Source organism: Equus przewalskii, chromosome X, assembly GCF_037783145.1.
Source record: "Equus przewalskii isolate Varuska chromosome X, EquPr2, whole genome shotgun sequence".
In the NCBI taxonomy this organism is placed as follows: Eukaryota; Metazoa; Chordata; class Mammalia; order Perissodactyla; family Equidae; genus Equus; species Equus przewalskii.
The window spans coordinates 108342708-108362060 of NC_091863.1; the positions used below are offsets into that span (position 1 = coordinate 108342708).

The 19353-nt window shown below is 39.0% G+C and overlaps 1 protein-coding gene across 8 annotated transcripts in view; it reads left to right on the forward strand.

Moving 5' to 3' along the window:
- Positions 1-615: 615 nt before the first annotated feature.
- The window catches only part of LOC103540460 (P2R1A-PPP2R2A-interacting phosphatase regulator 1-like), a 78016-nt gene continuing 59278 nt past the window's right edge, over positions 616-19353 (forward strand). For 4 of the 8 annotated variants that reach the window (XM_070604387.1, XM_070604386.1, XM_008507051.2 and 1 more), the window contains exons 1-3: positions 3067-3143; positions 3437-3632; positions 9092-9170. In XM_070604387.1, the coding sequence (XP_070460488.1) occupies positions 3523-3632; positions 9092-9170 (189 nt within the window). In that variant the 5' untranslated portion in view covers positions 3067-3143; positions 3437-3522. Of the gene's footprint in view, positions 798-3066; positions 3144-3436; positions 3633-9091; positions 9171-19353 lie in introns of those variants that run through there. The other 4 variants (XM_070604384.1, XM_070604381.1, XM_070604383.1 and 1 more) reach the window with 3 other exon arrangements.

Here is a 19353-nt window from a genome sequence, read left to right on the forward strand (position 1 = left end):
TTAGCAAAAATAGTATTACCAGCCTCTTCAGTTCAGTTATACCATATTAAACTTGCCAAGCCCAATCATCATTTTGTTTCTCAATGTTGTTTTCTGCTTGTAACATGAGATTTTTTAAAGCACTTTTGGAAAGTTTCCTCTAAATTGCCTATTTTTTCCCTCCAGATGGATTATAAATGCAAGCTCTGTTTTTGATCAACTTATGTATCTCTTTTTAACTCAAGGTCTCAGCAACCCCCTCCATCTGCTCAAAAAAAAGGTTGTACATTCTATTGTTTACAATAGCTACTAACCAATCATTTGTTGACCACATGCACAGTCCCTAACTCAGAGGAGTCAAACAATTTAGTAGAATCTCTAACTTTCAGGAGCTTAAAATTAGGAGAAACTCGAGGATATGTGAGAAGATGGATGCTACTTTAGCTGTCATTTTCAAGTTTTATTCATACCTAGTTACCTAGTTTCTTTTATCCTTCATGTAAATCTTTTGGGAAGTTTGGGGTGTTTGGTTTCTGAGCCTGGATTCAAGGTGTATTTGACTTGGTCTTGTGATAACTAAAGGTAAATAGGTTGCTTAAAGGTTGCCATGACAACTGGCCAAATAAAGAGCTGATTATGACATGTTTGTAGGACACAACTCTTATAGGTAAAAGGCCTGAGGCAGATGGCAGCAGACTGGGACAGACATACGAAGAGAGGAGTAGCATAAGTGTCAAGGTATAGTTTTAAGCAAACCAGATCCAAGATCATGGCACATTTCTATGGAACGGAGAAAGCTGATCATGAAACACAGCTAGGTTGGTATAATAGTGTGTGAGCAGAAACTGGAAGAAGTAAAAATAATTTCTTTAAATGTTGTGTTTGCCACTGCAGTATACAGAGTTATTTCTGTTTTCGTAGTAGTTGCTCCTTTTGACATTCCACCTTATGTGTGACCTATGAGTCCTGTCTCTATCTTTACAGGTTTTGGGTTCCTGACATGTAGCTGAACTTTAGTTAAAGAGAATTCTTCCTTTTTGCTAATAGCTGGAAACTTATTGCCATCTCATGTATTTCGTTGTTTCAAATTGCTACCCCTGTTCTATAAACAGTCTCTTAATTGCTCTTTCCTTGTCATTTTATTATACCTATTTTCTTAGTGTTATTGTACTTAGACTTTTAAAAGTTAGATATCTGTAATGCTTAGGCATGATAAGATTTCGTCTATTCATTCAAAATATATCTGTTAAGCCTTATTACCTGCCAAGCATATTAACAAACTCTTTGAAAAGTAAAATGAGCAGTAGAATGGAGTTAAGATCTATTGGTTTTGTGGTGTACTCCATATTTTTCTGCTACTCAGACAAGTTTGGTTTTGACCCTCTGTTCTGTATTTAACCACTGCCTTCTACATTCACCCTGACTTTACTGAGTTTTTAACTGCCATCTTTCCTAAACTTTCCAGGTACCCTAGGAACTTTGACAGCGGCTTTCAGGAGATCTTGGTACTAGCTGAGTCTACTGCTACCTAATTATGTGCCATTAATCTCTCTGGAATTTTATCAACTGTAAAATAGAAATGAGTTACCTGCTTTACTAGATAGTTGTGAATGACAGGTTATTTAAACCTGCATTTATCCATAAAATAATTTAACAAGTATCAAGTGCTTACGAGTATATAAATAGTGTTCAGAGAAATATCCAGAGGCACCTCACCTGTCTTTTCACTTAAATAGGGCACAGGAATCTTGGCTTTACCACTTAGCAGTTGCAATTTGAGTAACCCCTTTGGGCTTCAGTTTCCTCCTTTGAAAAATGGGCATTATGATGGTACCTGCCTCTCAGAGTTATTGTAAGCATTAAATGTGATCACATATTTAAAGTGCTTAGGACAGTACCTGGCAAATAGTAAGTGTCCCCCAAATGGCAGCTATTGTTAATCTGTCTTACATCAGGAATGGAGACTCCAAATCGTCCTCATGTCTGGGATTTAGGTAACCTAACTCTGCTTAATATAATTAAGCTTTTCCTATTCTGTTCTCAGAATGAATGAAGAATGATTATGATCTTTCATGCTATAACTTGTCATAAACTGTTTTAAGACAATCCCCTTATATTAAGTTCACCACTGACTAGCTGAGCAGGGTTAATGATTGAACCAATCGAGATAAGTATGTGAAAACATCTTTTAAACTGTAAAGTGCTATACCATGTTATGACTATTTTAACTAGTAACTCCTATTTCACTAGTTTCACTTGCCTTCTCTGCCAATTCTCTATATGGCTCCTAAAATGTGTAGTTTTACAAAATTATTAGCATGGAGTTAAGATTTCAGCGTTCAATGTGGCTCATTAACTGGTGGTGAAAAATTCTAAAAGAGCAGTTCTTAAAATGTTTTGAATGTTAAACGCAAACACTGATTTGGATGGATACTAAATTCTGAGATACTGTTTTAAGAAAATAAGCCTCCCTGCTTTAGCTCAAATCTTTTTTTCTTTTTAGATTAATAGCTTTGAGGAGCTAGATTTTATTCAGTGTAAAAACGTACAATGTACGATTATGGTAAAAAAAAAAAAAAGAAAGAAACCACGGAGAAAGTAATGATTCGTCTGTGCAATTGGTTCAGTTGGGTTAGCGCCTTACCAAAACCCTTTGGGAGCAGGTGGCCTCTAAGCATTTAGGAGTGGCTTTGGGATTTTTTTTCAGGCTTTAGCTTTTTTAAAATTGCAAAGGTGTGGTGTGTCTGCTGTAACAGGATGGAAAAATTCGTCATGAGAGGTAACAAGCTTTTGATCTCAGTCGTAAAGGGATAGCGGGCTAACCAAAACTGAGAAAATGGAGTATTAGACGTAGGGCAGAAAAGACGGCGCTCCCATACACCTTACTCTTCCCCACCCTTTCTTTCCTAAATAATGGTTAACGAAACCATTCCAGGGTTAACATGGGAGAAGAGGAACAACCACGGTGAATCTGTACTAGGAGAACAGGAAAAGACCGGGCTTGGGAAAACAGGCGGCCCGCGAACTGCGCATGCGCCCCTGGCAACGCGGACAAAGGCGCCTGCAATAATGCTCATTGCTTGCGCAGTAAGCTTGTGTCGGCGGGCAGGGCACGAGGCGCATGCGCAGAGGGGCGGTGCTCAACTGATTTTCGGAGGCGGCAGGTTGTAGTTTTTATTTTGGCCGGGAAGGCTTACTGGGTTTGCCTTGGCTGAGAGAGATCAAGGAGGAGGACTAAGATAAATTCCTCATTTTCATTTAGGCTTGGAGGGGAAGGATGTCAGCGTTAGGGGCCCGAACTTAGAGGTTAGGAGGTTTAGATCCAGTCCTGCCCCACTTTGTGCCCACTGTGTTAGGGATGGTAGGGCTGCAAAAGTGAGCATCCCACTCGTCTAAGAGCTTCCTCCTCTCTTCTCTTCCCCCCCCCCCTTTTTCTCTCTCCCTACATCGTCTCCAGACCAAGCTGACGTGTCCTTATGTGAATGGGAGCCAGAAAACGTTGAGAACTCCGATCTAAACAGTGGCTTCTCTCTTGACACGGACATGCCGCTGGAAAAAATGGAACTAGACTTGGAGCTCCAGCCGAGTTCAAGCACCACAGATGGCAGCATCTTGAGAAGATCCAACAGCGCCCCTGTGATCAATGGGCTTGGGTGAGCAGGATTGAGATACCGGAGGAGGCAAACAGGGGGGTGGGTGGCAAGTGTTGGAGAAAGTGACTTCCCATAGCAGTCCCATCTCTTTATTCATTGAGGTTTTACAGGTATCTCCCTTGTCCCTGGTGTTCGGAGATCTCACCCTTGGCCTGGGGGGAAGTGGGATGGGCTGGCCGGAGGGAGAGCGCACACCCATCCTGAGGGTGACACACAGGAACCTGAACGTCCTCTTCTGACAGGCCACCAGGACCCGAAAGCAGCAACCAATTGGTCTTGAGCACGACTTTTTCTAACTTCACTCCATCTCTTACCCATTCCTTTGAAGAAACTGAGCGCGCCTCACCCTCGCCTTCAGATCTTCTGTGATGACTGTAATTTTTGTCATTCTCTCAGCTGCTTTGTCACCTCTTTACCCTCACCTCCATCAAATAGAAATGGTTGTCAAACAAATAAGCTTGGGCCTTTTTTACACCTGGTTTTTATTTGAACAAAAAGTTTAGGTACCACAGAAACTTGATCTCCTAAATTTTGCATTATCAATGGCTGATATTGCTCCCAACTTGGTTCTTATGGGTGTATGAAAAAATCTTACTCTTTTTGTGTATAAAGCACAGATATACATGTGAAAATTGTGTGGGAATTTTCAAGAGGAAGCAATTAGAGGGGGAAAATATCTAAACAGGCTCCTTAGAGGGCTGCTAATGAAAAAATATAAGATTTAGAAACACTGCCCAGATGGTTAACTGCATTTTCTGCACATATCCAAAGGTCTAGCATAACTCAAACTTATTGTTTCTTAAAACAGAATTTTAAAGTGAGATCTTGGATCTCACATCCCAGTATCTTAAAGTTTTCTCAATACCATAAAAATGTCTAAAAATGCAGCCACTGCTTGTGTTATTAACTTTGCTCCTCACCTTTCGCTGGCATCATACTAACTGATGTAAATCACAACTGTTAGTGAACTCAGACCAGATCTCCCGTCGTTTAACATAGGAGGAAACTGAGGCCCATAAATGTCCAAAATGACATAGTAGTAGAGCCAGTGACCCCTGTGCTAGTGCTGTGTCCACTACTAATCAACCTCTAAGCTGGTTAACTCTAAACAAATGCAGCTTCCTGGTCATTTTAGGTAAGGGAGAATATATTGTTACAAAATGAAAAACAAAGGAAGATTGACCAAGAAATAATACATTACCTTTTTCCATAGGCAGATAGAAAAATTAAAAGGGGTGGCTCTGCATGCTGTGCTGAGAATAAGAACATTCTATAAATTCAGAATTTTAATCCTGTTGTGTGAATGGAAGTATTTTATGGACCCATTATGCTAGTAGAAGAAAGCACTTAGGGAGAATGTTGGTTTTATTGGGAATCTTCCTTTTTTTTTTAATGACACCCTGGTCAATTTGGAAATAGCAGTCTTTTTTCTTTTTCTTTTTCTTTTTTTTTGGTGAGGAAGATTGGCCCTGAGCTAACATCTGCTGCCAATCTTCCTCTTTTTTTTTTTTTCTCCCCAAAGCCCCAGTACATAGTTGTATATCCTAGTTGTAAGTCCTTCTAGTTCTTCTATGTGGGATGCGGCCACAGCACGGCTTGATGAGCGATGTGTAGGTCTACACCTAGGATCCAAACTGGTGAACCCTGGGCCGCTGAAGCAGAGTGTGTGAACTTAACCACTGTGCCACCGGGCTGGCCCCTGGACCCCTTTATGAAATGAAAAAACAAGTTGCAAAGAGATGATGGAGGATATGTACTTGAAGGAACCTGTGGATCCTGTTTAATATAATAGGTGCTGGGGCAGCCAGGCAGGCTGCTTTCCCCAATCCTCAAAGTCCTGGAAGCAAAGAGAGTGATTGCAGTTATCCCTTTATACTTTGCTTTGTTCTGTAAAGGGTTTGAAATTTTTGAGTTTATATTAGAGCATAGTTAACGGTATTGAATTCCATAGCTTAAGATCCTGATGCATGAAGTGAAATTTGTACAGAAAGATGAGAGGCAATTGCATATTTAGCTAGTAGGAGTTAAAGAAACCATAAAGTAGACCACGTCCAGGGGACTCTTGTCTATGAAAAAGATGTAACACAGGAATGATATATGACACGCCTGAGGTCAGGGAACTTGTCCAAATGATCTCCTGAGGGCATATTTTATGCTGTTGTGGCAAGTTTAGAGTATGGCCAGAGAAGTTACCCTGAAGCAAGAAAAATTTAGAGTAGAATTACACTGAGCTTTAGTTGAATTCATTTTCACCTCTGTTCTTTTCAGTGTCATGTGTACACTGCTCACTGCCTCACTTTCGCTTGGTCGGCCCTCTAACACTGTTGCCATGCCTCTTTCACAGCTCACTAAATATTGTTGCACTTCTTTCAGGTAATTTTCCCATTTCGCTTGATGCTTCCTGTGTATAAGGACTTTGAATCTCTCTTGTACTGGCATTTGCAGAGTGTGTTCCTTCAATGTCAACTCTTTAATACAAGTGTTACTGTCTTTAAGAAGTTCCTGCGCTGTTTTGTGTATATCTTGCATTAATAAAAATATCAAAGTTGAAAGTTTCGAACCTCTTGGTTCTTTATACTCTTTAGCCCTCTAGTTGACTGACTTCACTATTGGTGTCAATGACTTTATTTAAAGGGAGCAGTTTTTTTATTCTCCTTCTCTAGCCCTTATTAGAATCCTAGATTAAGTTCTTGGCTTTCTGCCAGCGCCTTTCCCGCTGAAATACCTTTAGCCTGACCCTGCATTTAAACTGTTGCTGCCTCAATTCTGTTTTGAAAGGCAGACTACTGCTGTGGGCCAAATCCAGCCTGCCACTTGGTTTTGTAAATAAAGTTTTATTGGAACATAGCCATGCTCTTTTGTTTACTTATCAACCATGGCCGCTTTCCCACAATCGCAGAGTTGAGTAGTTGCAACAGAGATTGTATGACCCACAAAGCCCAAAATATTTACTATCTGGCCCTTTGCAGAAAAAAATTTGCCAACCGTCTGGTTTATTAAACTCTTACAACCTGGCAGAAGAATAGCGGCTATGAAGAATGATTGCTTTGGGAATATAACTGGCATAAATCTATTGTAGTTTAGACAGAGTTGTTTACTGATCATTTGATGTGGAGCATTGAACATCTATCTAGTTATATGACCTTCACTTTTTCCAAAGTGTAAGTAGTACTTAACTCAGTTCTAGGTATCACCTAGGATTTTATGAATTCATGTTGAGTGACTCATACCACTTGAAGTATATGCTGCCTCAATGATGCCTAACTCTTTCAGTTATAGTTTTATTAAATTTATATTAAATATTAAGATAATTAAAAATATATTAAATAAAAATTAAATATTAAAATTGGCAGACGATAATTTAGGGGAGAATATAATTGCCAGCCTTAAGAATTAACCCCCACACACAAAAGATAGTGGAAATATATAACCCCTTAGTGTCCCTCCAACTCCCTTATAAGCGACTGCTCAAATATATTCCTGTTCTCATAGGGAAAAATGACTGGGACAGGAAGTAAAAATTACACCCATATATATATCCTCTCATAAAGTATTGAGTTACTGTCTGTTCTGTGCAAATTACCATGCTGCAAAGATGTATCTCAAGGCTCAATAAGCTTTTAATAGGGAAAATAAACACTTCAAACACTTGTGTATGGTAGAGTAAGATCTGTGCTTAGGGAGGGAAAGAAAGTGCAAGGGGAATTGGAAGAACGGAGTGAGAAATGACACGGGGGTTGGTGAGGGATAAGGAAAAGTTTCTTGGACAGGTGTCATTTGAGATGGGTCCTAACAAACAGAATGATAGGATGCAGACTGGAAGAGAGGGGGCTGGATAGCTGGGACAGCATTCCAAGTATATGGAACAGGCTTGAAGGTGGAAAAGCACAGATGTATTCCAGAGAGCTGATCCACTCTACCTGGATCACTGGCTCCAAAATGTTCATCTGCTGACCAGTGCTGATCCCCGGTGACATTTTCACCAATCCATGGTTAAAAAAAGTTAAATACAGCGTACTTAAATATGTTGTTATGTAGGTGCCAATCATCCTTTCCTGGGCAGGACTGTGCTTTGCTCTGAGATTGTTACTTTTACTCTTTTTTTTAAATACCAAAATGTCCTTTTATAAATGAAACAATGGTGTCAGTAGATGGTGAGTTTTTTTTAATGACCTTACTTGGCAAAAGAAAATGGTAGCAACTGTGTTTCTACCAAGATTTTGTTTGTAAATTTTACTAGTCCATGAAATCTAAAACTCTGGAGCTAAATTGTGGAGAGCTTTGAATGTCCCAGTAAAGAGTGTAACTGAATTCGGCCAGCCGTGAAGACAGTTTCTGAAAGTCGTGAGCAGGAGAGCAAGCTGTTCTTTAGGAAGGTGGTCTGGGAGTCTGTTTGATAGATTGCCGTAGGGAAAGAAGAGAGGTGAGATGACCAAGTAGATTAGCAGAGTCTGTGGAAAAGTAAAAGGCTTTGAACTGTTTTTTGGCAAGGAGCCTGGAAGGAATAAGATGGATATAAGAGACTATATCCGTAAAACCTAAAAGCCCTGGCCTGATTGGATATAGGTGGCAAGAAAGAAAACGTTCAAGATGATTTCTTATTGTCATTGGGGAAACCTGGGTGAAAGGTACACAGGAACCCTCTGTATCATTTTTGCAATATCTTGTGAGTCTTAAAGTGTTTCTGATTAAAAAGCTATAACAAAAAGAAGACAGGAAAAGGAAAAGATGACTTCTTCCGGGTCTCAAGCTCGGATAGGGCTAAGGCCAGTGGGGTGAGCACCGTCAAAGCTGAGGACACAAGCACCATCCTCAGCAGGCAGCATCTGCTCAGCTTCAGTCCATTGTTGCCTTGTGGGAATGTGACCCAGTGAGGCGACATCTTGCAACTTTTCAGTAGAAGTCAGAAATCTGGAATCTGGATTATTTACGTGACATCTCTCAGTGTTTCGAATGTGCCCACCTAATTCGAAAACATTTTTAACAATAGGCCAAAGGAAACATATCTGTGAAAATCTCAGTTCTGTTGACGCCTGCTATTGGTTATCCCTCTTGTTCATGTGAAAGTTTGGGAGTTGAGAGGAAATTAGTTCTAGCACATTATGGCTCCAATCATAAATTTAAGTCAGTTACAGGTTTACACAGAAAATGATGTATTTCCAAGGCCGCAATAAGTTATACTTATTCTTGGTAGCACGATTAGACGTAAAGTGGCTTGCTTGAGAATTCCTTACCTGACATGGACACTTGTTTAGGCTCAGCCAACTAAGGCTTTGTGTATGTGTGTGTGTGTGTGCGCGTGCATATGTGTGTGTTTTAATTTCTACATCTGCACAGCTGTCTCCACAAAGAAGCCATTTACATTAATGGCATTGCTGTTTACGTATTTGAAATCTTATTTCTTTTTAAAAAATTTTGTAATGGATTTTAAATGACAAATATTTTCTTTTTCTTCTTAGTGATAATTCACAGATGTTCCAAGCTGACACGCTAAGAGCTAGAGGAAACAGTATAACCTCCATAACCCAACACTGTCTGGTAAGAAAATGCTTATGGCAGCCTCACTGGCCAAGACTTGTGCTATTGGTTTTACCCATTGGTTCTCAAACTTGAGTTTGCACCTGGGAGGCTTGTTAAAACAGAATACTGGTCCTCAACCCCAGAGTTTGTGATTCAGGAGATGTGGGGCAGGGCCTGAGAATTTGCATTTCTGACAAGTTCCCACTTTGAGAGCCACAGCTCTAAACGTTAGTGAAGAAAAAAATAAACACATTGACTACAGTTATGATTGCTTTGCTGCAGCTGCAGCAGAATTAACTTTTAAATCCAATATGGATTTAACGTTGAGATTTGTTTTATGTTTAAGACCATCTGGCTTCTAATTTTTAAAAGAACATTCTCATTTTGAGAGGAAAATTTGCAGACTCTCCTAAGAGTATTTTTCAGGCTTTTAGTTGGACTTTTATCTCAAAGTTATCTTGAATTGAAAATAAAGTTTGTTTTTCATGGTGTTATAATGCAATCTCTAAATTACAACTCTTATCTACTAATTATCCTGTAAACAGAGGAAATATGCTTGTTGATCAGTAAGCCAAAGTGAATAAATGATTCACTGTGTAAATCTTTTTATTGAGATAAAATTCATATAACATACAGTTAACTATTTTAAAGCATACAATCCAGGGACATTTAGTGCATTTACAGTGTGGTTCACCCACCACTTCTCTCTGGTTTCCAAAAGCACACTTCCTTGTCTTGTTCCTGATCATAGGAGGAAAGCTTTCAAGTCTTTCATCATTGAGTATGAGATTAGCTGGAGGTTTTGGTAAATGCTCTTTATCACATTGGGGAAGTTCCTTTCTAGTCCTACTTGTTGAATATTTTTATCATGAAAGGGTGTTGAATTGTTCCAAATGTTTTTTTCTACATCTATTGAGATGATCATGTGGTTTTTCCTTTCCGTTCTGTTAATATGATGTATTACATTGATTTTCTTATGTTGAACCACATTTGCATTCCTGAGATCAATCCCACTTGATCTGGGTGTATAATGCTTTTTTTTAAATTAAGATTATGATAGTTATCAACCTTGTGAAATTACAGTTGTACATCATTATTAGTCATGTTGTAGGTACACCTCTTCACCCCTAGTGCCCTCCCCCCACCCCCCCTTTCCCCTGGTAACCACTGATCAGATCTCTTTGTCCATATGTTAACTACCACCTATGAGTGGAGTCATACAAAGTTCATCTTTCTCTGTCTGGCTTATTTGACTCAACATAATACCCTCAAGGTCTGTCCATGTTGTTCTGAATAGGACGACTTTGTCCTTTTTTATGGCTGAGTAGTATTCCATTGTATATATATACCATATCCTCTTTATCCAATCATCAGTTGCTGGGCACTTAGGTTGGTTCCATGACTTGGCTATTGTGAATAATGCTGCGATGAACATAGGTGTGCATGGGACTTTTGGAATTGCTGATTTCAGGTTCTTAGGATAGATTGGGTGTATAATGCTTTTAATGTACTATTGGATTGGGTTTGCTATTATTTTGTGGAGGATTTATCCATCTATATTCACAAGGGATATTGGTCTGTAGTTTTCTTCTGGCATTTTTGCTGGCTTTGGTATCAGGGTAATGCTGATCTCATAGAATCTGTTAGGAAATGTGCCTCCTCTTCTATCTTTGGAAGAGTTTGAGTAGGATTGGTGTGGTGATTCTTTTTAAATGTTTGGTAGAATTCACTAGTGAAGCCATCTAGTCCTAGACTTTTCTTTGTTAGAAGGTTTTTGAAATAGATTCTATTTCTTTACTTGTTACGGGTCTGTTGATATTTTCTATTTCCTCTTGAAATCACTTTGGTAATTTGTGTGTTTCTAGGATTTTGTCCACTTCATCTAGATTATCCAATTTGTTGACACATAATTGTTCATAGATTTCTCTTATATGATTTTTTTTAAAGATTAGCACCTAGACTAACATCTGTTGCCAATCCTCTTCTTCTTTTTCTTTTTTCTTCTTCTTCTCCCCAAAGCCCCCCAGTACATAGTTGTATATTCTAGTTGTAGGTCCTTCTGGTTGTGCTATGTGGGACGCTGCCTCAGCATGGCTTGATGAGCAGTGCCATGTCCATGACCAGGACCCGAACTGGCGAAACCCTTGGCCAGCAAAGCCGAGCACGTGAACTTAACTGGCCGTGGGGCTCGCCCCATGATTTTTTAATATGATGGAATCTATAGAACATATTTTGGTGAAATGTTATAGGTTGGAACCCCTTTAAAAATATTGCCTCCTAATCTTAAAACTGGAAATTTTCCTCCTCATAGAATATTTATCATTATTCCCACAGATGCACTTATATTGTATTGGGAAGAGTTAGAATTATTCATTAAACGAATCTTCCTCCTTCTATTCACTCACTTATTTCCTCATTCATTCAACAATATTTATTGAGTACTTGCTTGTCTATCAAAGCTCTCCATACCTATCCAGGCTTCTTTTCTACTCAGCCAAGTTAACAAATACTTTTAGGAGTGTACTGTGAATTAAGCCCTGATCTAGTTGCCAGGGAGATCTAACCTAGTTTGAGGAGTTGAAGGAGGAAATGACATCTGAGCTGAGATCTTATTGATATGTAAGAGTTAGTTAGTTTGGGATATTGGTTGCGGGAGCAGACAGTATTCCAGGTAAAAATGGCATGTTTGAAGGCCTGGAAGTGAAAGGGAGTGTGGTGTGTAGAGAATAGAGCGTGCAGAGAATTTGAAAGAAGTGCATTCTAGCTAGAGTGGGAGTAAAGATGAAGCGGTGGGAGAAGAGGTTGGAGATACAGACTAGTGCAAGATCTTGTAGAGCCTTCCAAGTCATGTTAAAGATTTTATGCTTTATCCTAAGGTCAGTGAGAAGCCGCGGAAGAATTCTAAGTCTGTGATTGACGTAATCAGGTTGGCATTTTTAAAAGATTACCCTGCCTGCAGACTGGAAGGTGGATTGGAACAGGGCAAAAGTAGATGTGAGAAGATCAGATAGGAGGCAACTGCAGTAACCCTGGCAAAGAGCTAATAGTAACTTGGATTAATATGATGGCAGTGGGCAAAGGAAAGTGCCAGATTCATGAGTATTTGAAAAGTGGAATCAATTGATAGATTTGATGGAGAATGGGAAAGGGTAGGGGCAAAGGTGACTACTAGGTCTCTGGCTTGGGCAACTGATGGGATGGTGCTACCACAGAAGAAGGAAGGAATGTTGGAAGAAGAGTAGATTTAGAAGAGAAGACGAGTTTAGTTTTGGACGTGTTAAGTTTGAGGTTCTCTGGGATCTCTGACTGGAGATGTTAGATATACTAGTTTGAAGCTCAGGATAGAGATTTGGGCTAGAGACACACATAAGAAGCATCAGTAGATCATAATTTAAAGCTAGGGGAATGGATGATATGACCTATGGAGGGAGTATAAAAGAAGAAGAGAAGAGGCTACAGGAAAAAGCTTTAAAGTTCACCAGCACTTAAACATCAGTCGCAAGAGACTCCACCAAAGAAAACAAAGATGAATGGTCAGAGAGGCGAGAGGAGACTCAGAAGAGAGTAGTACCATGAAAACCAAGGAAAAATATTGTCATTGGCTAAGTAGTCAGACATGATAAAGACCTGAAGGTGTACATTCAGTTACCAAAATGGAGATTATTCATGAATTTCTTATATTTGAAAGCAAGCTCAGTGGAGAGGGGGGTAGGGCGAGAAGAAGCCAGATTGGATTGGGTTAAAGAATGACTGAGAGGTGAGGACCTTTAAATGGCACCGTACATACGAGCATGGTTATTTGTGGGCAGAGTACCCTTTCTATGCCTTAATTTCCTCCTCTGTAAAATGGGAATGTAATAGTATCTGCTTCATAGGTTTGTTGTGGTGATTAATCAGCATAAAGCACTCAGCATGGCACTGGCACATACTAAATGCTCAATAAGTATTAGATTTTTTTTTTTTTGATGAGGAAGATTGACCCTGAGCTAACATCTGTGCCTATCTTCCTCTATTTTTGTATGTGGGATGCTACCACAGCATGGCTTGATGAGTGGTGCTAGGTCTACTCCTGGGATCCAAAGAAGTGAACCCTGGGCCACTGAAGCAGAGTGTGGGAACTTAACCACTATGCCACCAGGCTGGCCCCCTAGATGTTTTTGTTAGTAATAGTACATATACAGAGCAACCATGTACCTGGCATTTCTTTAAATGCATAATTTTCCTTAGGAATTCTAGGCTCTTAATTTGCATAAGGTTAAGTTTAATATAATGCATATTTAAAATAAATCATTTAATATAATGGACTGTGTTTGGCAGAACTGAAGTCATTTTAACTTATTTGATGATGAGAATTTCAAGGCTTAGTGCTTTAGCTTACTGTATCAGCATTATGCATATGCTTTGATTTTGTTCAAAGTATCACTTCATTATTATTTTAAGACTTATGTAGGTATATACTTGCCTTCAGTATAGATATGCTGAGTTATCTATGAGAATAACAGCCAAGAGCTGTGAGCATCCTCAGATGCAGAACTAGAATGTGTTAAGTTATTTAAAAAAACCAATAACACCCAAACTGCAAAATACTATGTGAAGTAGGACCCATGTCTGAAAAAATAAAACAGATATTTACTATGGTCATGATGGTGGGTGATGCTGTTTTTTCCTATTAATTATGTTTTATACTGAGCATGTATTGCTTTATAATGAGAAAAAAGGTGAGTCAATTTCTGTTGAAAAATAAAAGATCATGATGAATAGGTGGAGCACAGAGGATCTTTTAGGGCACTGAAATTCTTTCTCTTTTTTTTTTTTGGTGAGGAAGATTGTCACTGAGCTAACATCTTTGCCCATCTTTCTCTATTTTTATGTGGGACCTGCCTCAGCATGGCTTGACGAGTGGTGCTAGGTCCGTACCTGGCATCCGAACCTGTGAACCCTGGGCCGCCGAAGCAGAGCGTCCAAACTTAACCATTACACCTCTACTTGGGCCCCAAAACTATTCTTTATGATACTATAATGGTGGATACACGTCATACATTTGTCCAAATCCATAGAATGTACACCACCAAGAGTGAACTCTGAAGTAAACTGTGAACTTTGGATGATAATGCTGTGTCAACGTAGGTTCATCTATGGTAACAATTTACCACTCTTGTGGGGCTTTTGATAGTGGGGGAAGTTATATGTACCTGAAGGAAGGGGAAATCTCTGTACCTTCCACTCAATTTTGCTGTGAACCGAAAACTGCTCTAAAAAATAGTCTATTTTAAAAATTAACTAATTAAAAGATCAGCGGGGAAAAAGAATGAAGAACTCTGGGTAGCAGGGAAAAGATAGCCTAGTTTTATAAATCTGCCACAGATAATCCAAGTTGTTGTTTATAGATCACTAAACATTGAATTCTAGATGTGTTTGATGATGGTGGTGATAATGGCGGTAGTGGTGGTAATAGTCATTTGCCATTTATTGAGCACATACTATGTGCCAGGCACTGTGCTAAGCATATTACATGCATTATCACCAATATCACATTTACTATGAATAGATGCTTGAAGGAGAAACTCTGTTACATTGTTCAGAACACTATTCCATATAGCAACAAATCATATATCCAATTTATTCCTTTTATGTAAGTTTTATCCAGAAAAGTTTCCTGACTTTTGTGAGGAGGGTCAGCTAGTGGCATTATTGATTTGAATTAAAAATGTTCTTGAAATATCAACCCTGGGACATGATTAGTAAGTACCATGCAGTCTGAGTTTCTGGTCAGTCTGTAGTCCATAGCCATCTGACGCCTCCTTTATGCCCATCCTCTGGATGGAAACTAACCAGGCTCAGGGCTGATAAATATCTGAGAATGTCTATTCCAAAGTTAAATAGACGGTGCTATTAGGTATAATCTCCTCTTCTTTGTATACCAAAGAAGGTAATTTTTCCACGGTTCAAACTTTTTGAGTATTGCCTTCAAGGTTTTCAAGCATCTTCACCCTCTTGGCCTCTGAGACTTCTGTCTCTCTGTAGACACCTGGCCTTCCACTCACACACGACTAATAACCTTTCCTAAAACATGCCAAGCACTTTCTCTTTTCTGTTGCTTGTGCTGTCAAACTCATCCTATAAGGCCCAACTCAAATGCCCCCTTATGCCTTTCTTACCTGTCCCCCACTCCCACCCCCTACGCCCATTCACTTAACCTTTGCTTTTTATTCCCACCTCAATTTGCCTCCATTTAGGACTCATTTCCTTGTCTCTCGTATATTTGCTTTCATGTCTGGTGTAAGGTCTCTGAGGGTCATAACTGTGGTTTAACCATAATAAGGGCTCACTAAATATTGAAATACTTAAGAGCCCTATCTTTCTGATAGTGAATTATGATGATGAAGTAATTGTCACTAATTTCAGGCATAATTTATATGTAGTGAATTTTCAGTTATCCACATATGAATTTTCTGCTGTTATTTTTACACCCTTGGCTGTTTCCTCCACCTTCTAACAAATTAGAAAAAACAAACTGATTTTAACCCTTTCTTAAGCAAAATATAACTAGTGAGGTAATATACTCCTTAAAAAGTCATATGATACGTTTTAAAACCTAATAAAAATTCAGACTATCTGCTTCATGAAAACATTTATTTGTCCAACACGTGTTTTTGAGGACTCATCTTCTCCCCATCCACCAACTCGCTCCTCTTACTGCCTTTCTTGGCCACCGTCCGCTTATAGGTTTCAGCTAGAAACCTCAGGCCAATCTTTAACTCTTTTTACGCTTTCTGATCATCTCTCCAATCTGCCTCCTTCTCTTCATCCCCCCATTTTTCATTTACACCCTCATCTTTGACCTGGCCTGAGATCCTGCTTTTAGTCCATCTTCCCTCCACCCTCAATTTCTTCCGCATATGCTGCTAGGGCTGCCTTTCTAAAACAGGTGTGATCTTCTTGTGTACAATATCTTTGAGGTTTAAGAACTCAGAGGGACCTATGCTTTAGGTTTCCTATTGGGCTCAAAGGCTAAAGTCCATAAACCACAATCTGGTTTCAGCCAAATTTCCCAAAACTTACTTCCTGCCATGCCCTATCATGTACAAGTTTCAGCCACCCTTAACATCCCTGTTCCCCACGTATGCCTCTCTGCCTGAACGTCTCTTCCCGCTCCGTAAAATACCGTCCTTCCTCGTCTCCGTCTAATGATTCCTCCCTCCTCTGTTGAAGCCTCTGTGAAGCCTTCTCCGAGACCCCAGACAGAGTTAGATTCTCTGTCCTCTGAACGCCCACAAATCATAACTTGTTCTGGCACTTACCTGTGGCCTAGTTTTTCCTACCTAGACTTCAAATTTCTCAAGGACAGGAAAATGCCTTACTTATCTTTGGATCCTCAGGGTCTGACACAGCGCTGAGGCTTATAGTAGGTACTCGTTAAATATTTTTGAACAGAAAACTCAATGTACTCTTAAGGTATAATGTGAAAGTAAGATTTAGTAAATTCGTTATCTGGCATTTCAAGAACTAACCAGGATACTGATGGAATGAATGAATGAATTCTAGAGGTAATTTTCAAGCCTCATTTCCACACTTAGCCTTAAATCCCTCCATTCTTTCATTTCCCTCTTGTATGAGTCCTCATAAGCTTTGAGAAAAGACCAAACTCCTTTTCTATTTCCTCAAGTATCCCTGAAAAGAGAAAGGGCCTAGACAACAAGTATCTGAGCGAGAGTCAGATGTACTGAACTACTTGAAAGTGATTGCCTTAAGTCATTCCATCTTATGAAAGTTTGGTTTCCCCAGCTAGATTCCAAGGTGTTTGATGGAGTCATTTTGTTTCTGCTGACTTAATGACTGTTTCAGCCTTTTCTGGGCAATGCCTATCACTAAGCTTTGATGATGGGCTGAAACTGGCAGGAAGAATGAGGTGATTTTAACATCTGGTGCCTTAGGAGAGGAAAGGTGGAGATAAGCAAAGTGTTCTATTGATGTTCTGCCCTATGTTTCTTATGTTAACAGTTATTTTGTTCTGTTTTGATACACACACATATATATATAGAGAGAGAGAGAGAGAGACTTTTGATTAATTTTCAGTCAAGATTCAATTGGAATTTTGATTTTTTAAAAATTTTAAACTTAACTAATACTGTTGCTAACATGCATTAGGCACTCAATAAATATTTTAGGTAATTCAACATTGACTTACTGTTTAGAAATAATTAATCAGAAACATTAAAGCAAGCTTGACTTATATTTTAAATTTCAGTTTTTGCTGCCTTCTCCTATTCACACTTGCATTAGTCACCTTCATCAAATCAAACAGATAAGAAGACTTTCAAAACTGATAGCTGTGTATTAAAAAATGTAAATTTTATTTTTCTTTTAAAAAATACCTATGCGTATACCACATCTTCTTTATCTATTCATCCTTCAGTGGGCACTTAGATTGTTTGCATGTCTTGGCTACTGTGAATAATGCTGCAGTGAACATAGGCATGTATATATCTTTTTGAATTACTAGTGTTTTCATGTTCTTTGGGTAAATACCCAGAAGTGGAATTGCTGAATCATATGGTAGTTCTATTCTTAATTTTTTGAGGAATCTCCATACTATTTTCCATAGTGGCTGTACCAGTTTGCATTCCCACTAGCAGTGTTCCCTTTTCTCCACATCCTCTGCAACATTTGTAATTTCTTGTCTTATTAGTAATTGCCATCCTCATGGGTGTGGTGATATCTCATTGTGGTTTTGATTTACATTTCACTGATGATTAGTGATGTTGAGAATCTTTTCATGTGCCTATTGGCCATCTGTATGTCTTCTTTGGAGAAATGTCTGTTGAGACCTTCTGCTCATTTTTCAATTGGGTTGTTTGGTTTTTTGTTGTTGAGTTGTATGAGTTCTTTATATGTTTTGGATATTAACTCCTTATCAGATGTATGATTTGCAAATATCTTCTTCCGATCCCTTGAGGGTATTATGCTAAGTGAAATAAGTCAGACAGAGAAAGACAAATACCGTATTATTTCACTCATATGTGGAAGATAAAGAAACAACACAACAACAAACAAACACATACATACGGAGAACAGATTGGTGGTTACCAGAGGGGAAGGAGGTGGGGAGAGGACAAAAGGGGTAAGGGGGGCGATTTGTACAGTGACAGATGGAAACTAGACTTTTAGTGGTGAACACAAGGTAGTATATACAGAAGTCAAATTATAATGAAGTACACCTGAAATGTATATAATGTTATAAACCAATGTTACCTCAATAAAAAAGACATCTTATAGTTCAATAATTCTAAGTGAAGCCACATGTGATTAAGTTTTTAATTCCAGGAATAGTTTCTCTAAAAAATAAAAGAAAAACAACTGAGGAGTCCTACATTTATTTAGGTTATTAACTATCTTAATAAATTGATAATTTCCTGAAATATGGCAAGTTCTTTTACCTTGAATCTAGTTTCTTCCAAAGATCTTAAAGAAGACGACGAAGGCTATACACAAAAATTAATTTTCAGGGACTGGCCCCATTGCCTAGTGGTTAAATTCAGCATGCTCATCTTTGGCAGCCCGGGTTCAGTTTCTGGGCATGGACCTACACCACTTGGCGGTGGCCATGCTGTGGTGGCATCCCACATTCAAAATAGAGGAAACTTGGCACAGATGTTAGCTCAGGGACAATCTTCTTCAAGCAAAAAGAGGAAGAAGATTGGCAGTGGATGCTAGCTCAGGGTGGATCTTCCTCAGCAAAAATAATGATAATTTTCAGGCTCATAATAACCATAGTTATCATGGTTTTCTTAAACCCTCAGATGAATTTATTTGACAGATAAAATGATCTTTATGCTATCTTTTTGTCTTCACTTCTTAGTGATCTGAGTTCAGGAACACTTGTACCACTCTGGCTTATGTTTTGTGCAGGTGTGTGTGTGTGTGTGTGTGTTTAATAGCAAAAGCCTAATACAGAATTAAACCTTTTATTTATCCAAGGATTAGCCACAGAACTCAAAAGATCAAATCACCACTCCACCACTGTTGGTGGGATTTTGTTTTGACCCAACTACAAGCAGACTCTTGTTCAAGGGGGGCTTAACTATTAGGAAGCACTTATTCTTCACTTAGCACTGTGATAGGCACTTTACATCTGTGGTCTCATTTACTCTCATAACAACCTTATACAATCAGAAACTAAAGATGGGAGAAATTTAGTAAT